The following is a 13,410-nucleotide window of genomic DNA, read 5'->3' on the forward strand; positions in this document are numbered from 1 at the left end:
CGTTTCATAAATAAACAAGTGAATATATGATAAAAGGATTGAATAGGTGTGAAACAGCTGACTTTAATGGCTACATCTTTCATAGAGGATTAGCTGACAGCTTTGTGCTTGTCGCAGGTGAGCTCATGTCTGCCGCTTTGCACAGAAGAGAGATAAAATCCACTTCAGGAAGAGAGGATAGATATAGCACACAGTGAACATAATACTCTATAACTATAAAACTGGATTTCTGCAATTACCCCATGCTGCATCTGATTATACCAATAGATAGTGGATACTTTAAATTAAGATATTTAATAAAAATGTATTTATATTAATATAAATATTGTGCAAGGAAATAGTTTCGGAAGGAGCCTTCACTGTCAGCATTCTATATCTGGGTGGTTCACACCACAAGGTCTTTTCTCAATCCCAACCCAGTCCTATTTCAATGAGTCTCAGATTTCTGTTCTTGTATAACCAGAGTGAAACCTGACGTGGTCTTCAACTCCTTATGCTTTGTTGTGTTGTGCGTTTTGAGATGCTTTTCTTCTCATCATGCCTATAAAGAGTGCTTATTTGAGTTACTGTAGCCTTCCTGTTAATGTGAAACATTACTGCAGATCAGTGGTGTGTGGTCAGGGCCAGCAAAGCCTTCTCTGCTAAACACTATCAGAAGCACTGACCTACATTTACAACCTAAATTCTAATGTTTATTTCATAAAATTGTATACAATTTTTCCCCAACAGTCTATTCTCTTCTTTTTCTTCAGATTTCAGCCTTTATGTGCTGCCATGTCAATCTAATCTGCCCAGGGCCTTCAGAATCAGTAGTGCTGGCCGATGTACCTTAAACTATATTAGCAATGGATGGGTTTCTTTAACCAACCAGATTTCAATAGAATGTTTCCGTCCTCTGATTGGTCAGTCAGAGGGAAACTGTTATAGCAAAGTTCAACTAGCAAAACAAGTCTGTAGCGCTCTGCACACATTAATACAATTGAGTTATACTTTTTTACACCAACAATGGCTGATGGAGGAAGAGCAAGTGATTTGGTCTCGGACATTCTTAAAAATCCATTTTCAAGGCGGACTTTTCCAGAAAAGCTAGACATCGGGAGGAGAGGTCAGCCAACCACAAAGCTAGCTAGCTTGGTGCACAGTTGTGGTTGTAGTGTAGAGGTTTTGTTGTCTTAATTGGGTTTCTTGCTTTAGTAAAATGGTATTCATCCTCCATATGTGAAATGTCTCTCTCTGTAATGCCACGCGTTATATTGCGTTTTTGTATAGTATTGATGGTTTCTATATTGCAAAGTAATAGTGGTGGTATTAAGAGGTGGATTAAGTCGAGTAAGTCCCCACTGAAGGCCCAGGTACCAGAAGAAAATCAGCATTTAAAATACTTCATTCAGCTTGTCTGGCACAAACAACCATGTTACAATCAAAATCATGATTTTATCTATTGAATTGCTGACTTAATGTTTGAATGAATGATTGTCAGTAAGTGCACACTGAAAACATGGGCTCCCCCCCCCACCTCTTTAATTCACTCCTTAAACACAGCCACTGTTTGTATTGTAGTTATGTTTTTTTCATGAATGATATCTGAATCAGTGGACTCAAAGATGCTCCAGAAAAGTGAACGTCTTGTAAATGTGATCGTCTTACAGATTTTGAAACGGTTATTTTTCCTGAAATGTTGTAAAGAGCAACACTGCCCACTGCTGGCCAAATTCAACACCTTGCACTGATCAAAAAAAAAAAAAAAAAAGTGAGAAGAAAAAAAAAAAATTCTTCAAATAATAACCACTTTAATTTTACACCATTAATGCGATGATAAAATATTTCACAACACTATGATCTCCACTGAATCAGAAAAACATCAAACAAGGATTTCAAACCGCTTAAATAATATCTGTACATAAAATCTATAATCCACATTGGAAACATTTAAATGCAGCACAAACTATACAAGCTTGTTCGATAATAAAGATTGGAGAACACTGAATTTAGATTTTTTTGATCAAAAATTGTGCAGAAAATAAAACATTAATAACATTATGACAATTTAAAAATAGAAAAGAAAAATGAAATCCAGTATTAATAAGATCTAATTATATACATCAAAACCATGGCAACGATCTGTCCAGCATCCCTGTGTGATCTGTGCGTCCTCGGCCATCGGTATAGTAACAGACATTCTCTTTAAAGTGACTTTTAAGGAGAACCACCTAAAACATTTCAGTTTGCACTGTATTGCATAGAAGTAGAAGGAGCTTCACCTGAACATTATGCCCTTTTCTAATCACTATTACCTTCATCATACATACACATTTTCATGCATGTACATTATTTGATCGAAGACACCAATGTAGCAGCCACATAAAAACTAATAATGCACTTTAAAAGTTCTGTAACAGTTACATATCAATTTTACTCACTTGAATAATCCTAATAAAAAGAATGTTAAGCCTATTTAGACAGAATTAGTGTCTCTAAATGACAAGAGTAACATTTTTACATGAAACCAGTGTCAAGAGAGAATGAATCACAACGATGCCACAGATAAACAAGGCTGAACCTCTAGGCAGCAAAATTGGCTGTGATCATGAGGCTAAAGGCAAAGAACCAACTCCTTTGATAATCACAGCAACACTAGCCTAATGTTTGTATTGTATATGTGGAAGAGGGCGGGGCAGCACTTTCCTCTAAGTGTGTCATTCGGCCATGTGACACAACATGATGAGCAGTGTGAAAAAATGCCTGCAACTGTCTTGAGGGAATCACAAAGCAGTCTTCACCTCTGGAAGCTGTGGTGTGTTACAGGAGCACTGGTCTATGGGTGACCAAACTGGAATTTTTATTTTATTCTACTCAAAACTAAAAAAAATAAAGTCTTATGTCGTGAACTAGCAAAAGGAGGTGTTATAATCGTGATATAATTTTATCATTTTTTCCACCATTAATTTGTACCACTAGTGGAGCGGAAAAAAATGTTTAAATCATGAAAATCGGGAAGTGTTCATGGGCACTGTGTCAAATCCGAACAGATTTTGCCGACTACTGACCTCTATTGAGCGTTCCTTCAGTAACCATACGAGTCTGTTCCTTCAGAAAAACGAAGCAGACGAGGATGTGAAACAAGGAAAAGGTGATATTTTGTTGGGTTAGTGATGGACAGCTCAGAATAGATTGCGTTACTGAAAGGCCGAGCGAGCAGCCGAAGAGGCGGCAGTGGCTGCAGCAGTCTGGAACGATCTGCTGGTCACAACGCCCTCAGAGAATTCCTGCTGCGCCTTCTGGAAACTCGCACCTGTTCTCCTGTACTTGCCATGGACCTGTAAGGAAAAATTCAAAAAGACAATACAAATGAGATCAGATATGATATTTTAATGTTGTACATTCAAAAGGCTATGTGGGGAAATTAGTGGGAACGAAGTAAAAACAAAGCTTTTAAAGGAACTGTAACAAATTACTGGCCAGGAAATAAGCAAGAATTAACACTAAAGACAGATGCCCTGTGCCACCATTTGTTTATTTACATTTGCTGCAATATAAAAGGTTTTTTGTGTGAAAAGCTAAAAAATAAGGAAAAGCTATTCTTGCACTCAAAAGTTAAAAAGCTTCATATTTTCCATTTTGGGGATTTTTTTTTCATCCAGGAGTGTTTATTGTGCTGTTCCTTTATTACTAAATGTATAAAGAATGCATAAATGGTGTTTGGCAAGAAAAACTCTACAAACATGCTTGTGGACACCAATTATCACACCCCTATTTACTTCTTGAACATACTATTCCAGATTTATTTTCTTTATGGAGCTATAAGAAACGCAACTCTCCTGGAAAAGCTTTCGATTACACATTAAAGCTATATAGTGTATAATTAAGTGGGAGGAAAAAACGATAATGGGTATAACCTTGTTTTAATCAAGTCTGAAGATGGTGACGTGTTACATTTTCTTCATTGGCAAATATTATTCTGTTGGGTTTTGTTTTATATTTTCAAAAAGTTTTTTTATCCTAAAACTATGAGGAATGCAAACTTTAGCATTCAACTGTACGGTATTTGCATAAAAGATCGCCTATTGGTACAACCAAATTTGAGCAGTTGAAGGTTAGGGATCGTGACCTTCTGCGCACAGGGAAAGTACAGCAGTATTACTTCTGAGCTTCAACTTACTCAATCACTACGTGCTTCATGTTATTCTGTGAACACACACTACACAATGACTGACTTTCACATGACTCACCATTTTCAGTAGGGTGACTGAAAGCACGGCGTTGACTGTGAAGAATATGGCCACAATCATCATGAACACAGCGACTCCGATATTGCTTCTGAGCATGGAGATGGAGGAGATCCAACCACTGGAATGCAGGCGGAATCTCAATTAAATAACAATTACTGATTACCATCTCCCATACTTCATGTGGTGACATTTTCTATGTTTACATAAACACTCAATCTCACTCAGTGGTGAACAGTAAGGAAGTAAATGTAAGTAGATTTTTTTTTATGTGTCTGTACTTTACTGAAATATTTCCATTTGGGGAGACTTTAACTTTACTACATTTTAAAGTCAAATATCTTACTTTTTACTCAACTACATTTTGCAAAATCAGTGGATGCTTTTCATTTACAAGTGTATACAAACGTAACTAATCACGCACACAGCACGCCACCAATCAGTGTACCGCGTGCGCTCGGTTGTGAACTTGAACTGTAGAACCAACATTATTTAGCATCAGCACGCAAAACATTTCCAGAGGAATAAATGATGGAAGAAACTCCTGACTCGAACTTGCCACAACACCTGCTGCCTCATTTGTGTGATTTTTGATAATTGTAATAGATATCAATCAGTGTTTGACGCATTAATATCATTCTGTTAATAGATTGTTGTGCTGAAAGTAACATGAGAGTCTTTTCACATAAACTGAGTTGATTAAGCAAAAATCTTGTGATAAGAACGATAATCAGAACATTACAGCCATAATAAATCATAGTATTTTGGATACTTCAATACATTTGAAGTAAAATTTTTTTTACTTTTACTCAAGTAAAGGGAACACTTTTACTGGAGCCATATTTTACCTACTGTATCTCTACTTTAACTCAAGTACAGGGTTTGTGTACATCGTCCACCACTGATCTCACTTTCACTCTCACACGCACAGTTCAAAAATGCATTGGCATGTATGTAATAAAAATCATACACATTTATTTCCATTAACACTCTCAAACACACTTTCTTGTTCACTCTGTCCTACAATCATTTACTTTTACACTTCTCTCTAATCACAAAGCGCAGAGTAGATCTCACCTGTTTCCCCAGTTGGGGATGCCGACGCACTGAATGATGTACACCACCACTTGGAAGGCGAAAATTAAGAAGAAAAAGAAGAAATTGAAGGAGCTGTCAGACCTGGGAAAAATACAAAAATGATACAACTTTAATTCTGCTGCACTGTTCCAAACACCAAACACCCCATTTAATTTATTCCTCTTACACCACAACAATTTACCAACGATTACAGTTTTATTTAACAAACACACTGCAATAATGATCAGTTAACAGTGAGATATAATGTCATAAACCAACCTGAAAGCTTTATATACAGGCCGGTACCAGCACATGAAGGCGGTGGGGCTGAACAGAACAAACCAGAGGATCGAGAGGCCAAAGTCTACGCCGTTCTGAGAATTCACAATAAAGCTGGCCAAACATGCCAGCAGGTTCATGAAGAGCGTCACACAGTGATCTACACAAAGGAAAGAGACGTATAATAGTGTGAAATTTTATTGTCATTTTTAAGTCGGCTCCTTTCGGCTTCTTCCATTAGGGGGCGCCACAGCGGATCATCAGTCTCCATACCCCCCTGTCCTCTACATCTGCCTCTTTCAAACCAAACTACCTGCATGTCTTCCCTCATCACATCCATAAACCTCCTACTTGGTCTTCCTCTTTTCCTCCTTCCTGGTGGCTCCATACTTAGCATTCTTCTACCCCATGTCCCTCCTCTGCAAATGTCCAAACCATCTCAATCTCGCCTTCCTCACCTTGTCTCCAAAACATCGTCGTCACTCCCAACGAAAACCTCAACATTTTCAGCTCTGCTACCTCCAGCTCCACCTCCTGTCTTTTACTCAATGCCACTGTCTCTAATCCATACAACATCGCAGGTCTCACCACAGTCCTATAAACTTTCCCTTTCACTCTTGCAGATACCCTACTATCACAAATCACTCCTGTCACTCTTCTCCACCCACTCCACCCTGCCTGCACACTTTTCTTCACTTCTCTAACACACTCTCCATTACTTTGACTGTTGACCCCAGGTACCTAAACTCATCCACCACCTCTACTCTTTTAAATATATTTTTCCCAATTAGTTCTTTTTCCCAATCCACAATTCCCACGCACAATTTCTTCTCTATTACACAACATAGCTCAACACCACCATGTGCATTCTCCGAGACATCTAGAGCCATGTTTTCTCTAACTGCTTTGTGATCAATCACAAAGCAGTGTAACATACAAATGCTATACATATTCGTGACTTCAAATACACCTATGATTAGATACGGTCGCTGTGATTGACAGGGGTGAGCGAGTTCGTCCCAAATTTCTGTCGTGCCACTCTGGAGTCCATTTACTTTTCCTGTAACACAATGACATCACTATACACAATAACTAACAACATTCTATTTATTTTATTTTTTTAAAGTGGCAAAATTACTAACACTCAAAAGATTAATTCAAACAAATTGTAACCGTCAAAAGATATCGATTTACAGTCATGGCCAAAATTGTTGGCACCCCTGCAATTTCTCACAGAAAAGTATTGCATTAACACGTTTTGCTATACACATGTTTATTCTCTTTGTGTGTATTGGAACAAAACAAAAAAGGGAGGGTAAAAAAAAGCTAATTTGACATAATGTCACACAAAACTCAAAAAGCCAAAAATGGGCTGGACAAAATTATTGGCACCCTTTCAAAATTGTTGATAAATAAGATTGTTTCAAGCATGTGATGCTCCTTTAAACTCACCTGGGGCAAGTAACAGGTGTGGGCAATATAAAAATCACACCTGTAAAAGCTCTCTTTTAGAAACAATGTTACACACACAATTAAAAATAATCATGTCTTCATCCATTATTCTGAGGAAAACTATGACGAATTCAAATGCAAACCGTTCATAAGATTATGAACCTGCACAACAGGTTCAAATAATACTAAAAAGAATGAAAAGTATTTGCCATGATGATGTCAGGAGACCTATGCAGTGTGGTTGTTCAAATTCAGCACCATCTGTAACTCCACGTTTCATTCATTTTTATGCCTGTTCATGAGGGTGCCAATAATAATAATAATTCGATGGTGTATGTTCTGTAGCATCATAGCCATGCAGAGAAAACGTTCAATTTAACTTTTTAAACAAACTTCCAAAGTAGTAACACTACCATAATATATAAGAGATTTGAGTTCTGAGTTAAAAAAAAAAAAACATGTACATACACATCCAGAGGTAGTACATCATCTTGCAGACCTTTTGGTATTCCACTGGGATTTCCTCATTAAAATCCTGATAGAAACACGGCTTTATTGGGAAAAACTTTGGTAGCGGAGGCCAGTTGTTTTCTTTACCTGGAATCAAACATTTTCGAGATTTTTCTATAATCAAATATGACAATCTCACTATGAATTGGGTGTGGTGGTGTCTCACCCCTGCCTATGTCTCGATTCTGAATTTCCTGCTCTTTGCGCTCAAGCTCGGCTGCTTTCTTCTCCAATTCCTCCTGCTGTTTGAGGAGGTCTGCCTGCGCAGCTGCCGCCCTGGCCTGTGCAACACACAAACATATAACAGCGGGTTATATAGTTCTCGATTCTGATTGGTTGTACTGTTTTGAACATTCGTGTATAATGGCAACATGACACATAAAATTACATAACAAAAATAATCTTTGATAGCCAATTGAAACCATTAAACATCACTACAGATGGATAAAAAAAAAATTATAATCTTTAAATATTTTTTTTTTTAGAAATGTGTTAGTAATTTGCTTCACTAAAAGGAGTATACAACACTTTGGGACATGCTGCAATCGGAAAATAATACTAAGTACTATAACAGTACATTCCCAAGTGTTTTATTCTTTAGATGAAATAATGAATCTTTCCAAAAAGATGTGAATACGTGAATACTTGAATACAGTATGTGCCTGATATTGTTAATGCTGGGATTAAGGTGAGGAAATGAGGCTGCAGTGGACAAACCTGAGAAGTTGGCTCCACTGTGGGCTGCAGTACAGCGGGCTGAGATCCAGCTGAGTAAGGTATGGTAGTTCCATTATTCTTGAGAGGAGAGGAGAGGAGAGGAGAGAGAGAGAGAGAGGTAAAAAAATTCAAAATCAGTGAAAATAGAACAGTGTGTGTTTCTGATTTAAACATTTCTCATGCCATGACAGATTTCTGATGTAGCATTAGCTGACTGAAATGACTTTTCTTCTTTGGCATTTATAATATTCAGTACTTGATGCATCAACCAATAAAATCGCAGTCAAAAAAACTTTCACTTACTACAATGGAATAAAATGGTGTTGTTGAATGTGTTCGTTTTTTTTTATAATTAAAATTAACAGTGAACTAATTGGAATATTATCGTTTAGGCAAATATTCAATTAATCATTTATACATCTTTTTTACATTTACGCTGTTTTATTAGTATGTTAGCTAATTAGTCTCCTTATATATATATATATATATATATATATATATATATATATATATATATATATATATATATATATATATATATATATAGTGGAAAAATGGCAGAATGTGTTTTATTATTAAATACTTTCTGGCGATTTATTTTATGTGAGCAGATAAGAACAGAAATATAGAAGGAAAAAAAAAAAAAAAGAACACTGCCATAAAATGTAAGAGCCAGTCAGCTTCCAGAATGCAATGACAAAAGACAATATATAAGATTCAGCCAGTGTCAGATAAAACACCTACAGTTTAAGAGGGTAAAACCATCTGGGTAATAAAAATCAAATCACCAGCTGTGGCAGATATTTTCTGGGATGAAACCGTTTTATGGGCATGGCTTCCACTCCTCCTTTATAAAAGCCAGGGTGTGCATCTCAGGGCCTAAGGCTTTTTAGCAGACGCCAGTTCTTTTATCTACTCTACACACCTTATGCCAACCATTTCTCCACAATCCAACCCAATTTGTAAACTGCTTTTCTGAAACTGCTTCACCTTACATTTTTAATGCCAAGTGCCCAACGCTTCCAGGAAAGAGTTTATTGAAAATTAAGGCTGCAGAATATTAAAAAAAAAATTAACTATGAATATATACTTAAAAAAACATCTCTGTACTGTAATATCCATACAAAGTTTGTTTATATATGTATATATAAACCCAATTCCAAAAAATTTGGGACACTACAAATTGTGAATAAAAAAGGAATGCAATAATTTACAAATCTCAAACTTATATTTTATTCACAATAGAATATAGATAACATATCAAATGTTGAAAGTGAGACATTTTTGGCTCATTTTGGATTTCATGAGGTATAAAAAGAGTGGCAGTATCTCTCAGAAGTCAAGATGGGCAGAGGATCACCAATTCCCCCAATGCTGTGGCAAAAAATAGTGAAGCAATATCAGAAAGGAGTTTCTCAGAGAAAAATTGCAAAGAGTTTGAAGTTATCATCATCTACAGTGCATAATATCATCCAAAGTTTCAGAGAATCTGGAACAATCTCTGTACGTAAGGGTCAAGGCCGGAAAACCATACTGGATGCCCGTGATCTTCGGGCCCTTAAACGGCACTGCATCACATACAGGAATGCTACTGTAATGAAAATCCCAACATGGGTTAAGGATTACTTCTAGAAAACATTGTCAGTGAACACAATCCACTGTGCCATTCGCCATTGCCGGCTAAAACTCTAAAAATCAAAAAAGAAAAAAAATATGTAAACATAATCCTGAAGCACAGGCCCAGGTGCAGGCGCAGGCCCAGTTTTCTGTGGGCCAAGGCTCATTTTTAAATGGACTGTGGCAAAGTGGAAACTGTTCTGTGGTCAGACAAATCAAAATTTAAAGTTCTTTTTGGAAAACTGGGACGCCATGTCATCCGGACTAAAGAGGATAAGGATAAATCAAGTTGTTATCAGCGCTCAGTTCAGAAGCCTGCATCTTTGATTGTATGAGGTTGCATGAGTGCGTTTAGCATGGGCAGCTTACACATCTGGGAAGGCACCATCAATGCTGAAAGGTATATCCAAGTTCTAGAACAACATATGTTCCCATCCAGACGTCGTCTCTTTCAGGGAAGACCTTGCATTTTCCAACATGACAATTCCAGACCACATACTGCATCAATTACAACATTATGTCTGCGTAGAAGAAGGATCCAGGTACTGAAATGGACAGCCTGCAGTCCAGATCTTTCACCCATAGAAAACATTTGGCGCATCATAAAGAGGAAGATGCCACAAAGAAGACCTAAGACAGTTGAGCAACTAGAAGCCTGTATTAGACAAGAATGGGACAACATTCCTATTCATAAACTTAAGCAACGTGTCTCCTCAGTCCCCAGAGTTTGCAGACTGTTTTAAGAAGAGGGGACGCCACACAGTGGTAAACATGGCCTTATCACAACTTTTTTCGAGATGTGTTGATACCATGAAATTTAAAATCAACTTATTTTTCCCTTAAAATGATATATATATAAAATAATTATACAAATATAACATAATAATAACAATATACTGTAAGGTGATAGACATAATAGATTGGCTTCTGAATAGATTATATTGGATTCTATATGAATATGAAATGTAGATGTTAACTTAGTTTGCAGAAAGTCAGCTTACAAACAAAGCATTACTGTCTAAATCCCTTGTCATGTAAGAAAAAGGTTCTCAAATTGTAATAAATTAATAAATAAATAAAATATTGCAACATTTGCAATATTAAGCTTGTGCAGAAAAGCAATGACTGATTTCTGAATTAATAATGAACAATTTTTCATTTCTAAACTATCTATAGAATACATTTAAGCAAAATTACAAATTTGAGAATTACATAACAAGTGTCAATTTGTTTACGCCACAGAAACAAAATAATCCCCTGGCCAGGTTTCGGAAAGTCCAAAATCTGACCTATTTTAAAGAATTCCATGCTAAGGTATTCCATGGGATTGAATAAAAATCCGACTTGTGTAATATGCTTAAAGATTCTGCTATTTCAAGCTAAGGACCCTGTGCTATTTGATGATCTATTCTAGAACATACAAGATCTAGAACAGATGTGAATTCAGACATGATTTTAGATGATCTAGAACAGATGTGAATTCAGTCGTGATTTCAGATGATCTAAATTTAGAACAGATGCAATCTAGAGCCTGATTTCAGATCACCAACCAAGATGTGATATCCGATAACCACACTGAGAACAGCTGAGATCTAGAGCAGCTGTGGTCTAGAAGAGATGTGACTGGCTAGAAATAGAACCACAGTTTGTACTGGTGGGTTGGAGAACTATTTGCATGTTGCAGCACAACATGAGGCCATTAGGTGAACAGATGAAGCAGTTAGTGAGATGTTCCTGCAGTGCTTTCTGAGGCTGATGTGTGTGTGTGTGTGTGTGTGTGTGTGTGTGTGTGTGTGTGTACAGAGGGAACTCAGTCTCACCTGGTCCCCGGCTGAGAAAGGGTTGAACCCATCTGTACCGTCTCTCCCCGTGCTAGTCACCTGCGTCACTGACGGATCCTGTCAGACACACACACACAAAACATCACAGTATTTAACAATAAAATGCAAAGTTTAAAGACCTTAACAGGCCTGTGGAGGCTTTGGCTCGTTTATCACAGTGTAGCACAAACACCTGAGCTGCGTCCTACATATTTTATAGTGCTGTGGAACAGTGCCTGAATAGAAAATGAAGTAGAAACATTATTAAATTCATACAATGGAGTGCTTTAAAGGCGTCTACACTTTAATACAATTAAATACATTACATTTGTGTCATGTATTGCTTATTAAAATAAATAAAACACCAAAATAAATATATATATATAAATAGTCCTCACTTCCTAGATACGCCCCCATCACACCAATGGGTAAATGGATTCTCATACTCAAATCTGATTGGTCGACTGGCTGTCAATCACAGTAAGCCACAAACAACCAACCAAACAGGTTATGCAGGGGAAGAGTTTCACCTACATAAATAAACAACTCTCATCAAATTATCCGCCATCAAAAACCAACGACAGTGCGGCGCTTTTACCTGGAAAGGGTTTACATCCACAGGACCGGAGAAAGGATTGCTGTCGAAGCCCGCCATGCTGTTTCTGGAAATGTCCTCTTCAGGTATCAACAGGTGCGCGCGACCCGACCGTGTCGCGTAAACGCCTTCGCGAGTTCCTTGGCAACGTGGTGCGCATGCGCGCTGCAGGCTGTGGTGACGGAATCCCACTGTGACGTGTCTGTCCCCGGTCCGGTCTCTCAGGTTAGACAAGGGAGAGGCAAAAGCCTCCCACTAAACTAAATTACTATTCATAAATAAAATTATTAATTAATTGAATTTGCTCTAAATGAACTGCCCTTCAAAGCTATAGCAGAGGAAGCGAACCTAATAATCTTTAGGTGATCTCAAGCATTTAAAGCCAGAATCCCTTTTATAATACCAATGACATTAATAATGACCATAAATTAAAGATGCACTGGTTGGTAATGTATTAATAATCAGTGGTAGACGAAGTACATAAACCATGTACATGAGTTAAAATAGAGTAAAATATGACTCCAGTAAAAGTGTCTCTTTAAAATTTCATTCGAGCATAAGTTCAAAACTCTTTGCCTTCAAATGTATTTAAGTATCCAAAGTACTGATTATGGCTATAAAATGTTATTATTTTCTATTAGACTTTTGCTTAATCAACTCAGTTTATTTAAAAATGTTTAATAAAATCATCAAATAGTTAAAATTTTCATGAGCCTAAAAGCCTATTTTCAACTACTTAAAAAAAAAAAAAAAAAAAAACCCACAAATAAGGTCACGTTCGAGTTCTAGTCAGGAGTTTCTTCAATCATTTCTTCCTCTTTAAATGTTCTGCTTGCTGTTGAACTGATGCTGAACTGTATTTTGGTGCTACAGTAGATACAATCAAGTGGCAATCAAAACAAGTTCAAAACAGAGCGCACTGATTGGTGACGTCCTGTGTGCGTGACCGGTTACGTTTTTATCCACTCATAAATAAAAAAGGAACGACTGATTTCACAAAATATAGTTGAGTAAAAAGTAAGATAATTGACTTTGAAATGTAGTGCAGTTAAGTAAGTCTCCACAAATGGAAATATTTAAGTAGCTTTTGTACACATCTGTACTTAACTGAAATACA

The 13,410-nt window shown here is 37.0% G+C and overlaps 1 protein-coding gene across 1 annotated transcript; it reads right to left on the reverse strand.

Annotated features, from left to right (window-relative positions):
* Positions 1 to 1,770: 1,770 nt before the first annotated feature.
* Positions 1,771 to 12,454, reverse strand: scamp2l (secretory carrier membrane protein 2, like). The gene is made up of 9 exons (XM_046858288.1): positions 12,297 to 12,454; positions 11,699 to 11,776; positions 8,262 to 8,339; positions 7,711 to 7,825; positions 7,503 to 7,631; positions 5,583 to 5,742; positions 5,304 to 5,405; positions 4,230 to 4,347; positions 1,771 to 3,317 (listed from the first exon to the last, which is right to left on the reverse strand). The coding sequence occupies exons 1-9, from the start codon at positions 12,351 to 12,353 to the stop codon at positions 3,177 to 3,179; spliced, it is 978 nt and encodes a 325-aa protein (XP_046714244.1). The 5' UTR covers positions 12,354 to 12,454; the 3' UTR covers positions 1,771 to 3,176.
* Positions 12,455 to 13,410: the final 956 nt, after the last annotated feature.

Source organism: Silurus meridionalis, chromosome 9 (genome assembly GCF_014805685.1).
Source record: "Silurus meridionalis isolate SWU-2019-XX chromosome 9, ASM1480568v1, whole genome shotgun sequence".
Lineage (NCBI taxonomy): Eukaryota > Metazoa > Chordata > Actinopteri > Siluriformes > Siluridae > Silurus > Silurus meridionalis.

Bases quoted from the DNA above. Each gene is read 5' to 3' on its own strand.
- scamp2l (XM_046858288.1), bottom strand. From the start codon at position 12,353: ATGGCGGGCTTCGACAGCAATCCTTTCTCCGGTCCTGTGGATGTAAAC. The intron at 8,340-11,698 runs GTGAGACTGAGT...TCTCCTCTCAAG, and splicing joins CTTTCTCAGCCGGGGACCAG to AATAATGGAACTACCATACC. The intron at 3,318-4,229 runs GTGAGTCATGTG...TTTTCCTTACAG, and splicing joins CAGTCACCCTACTGAAAATG to GTCCATGGCAAGTACAGGAG.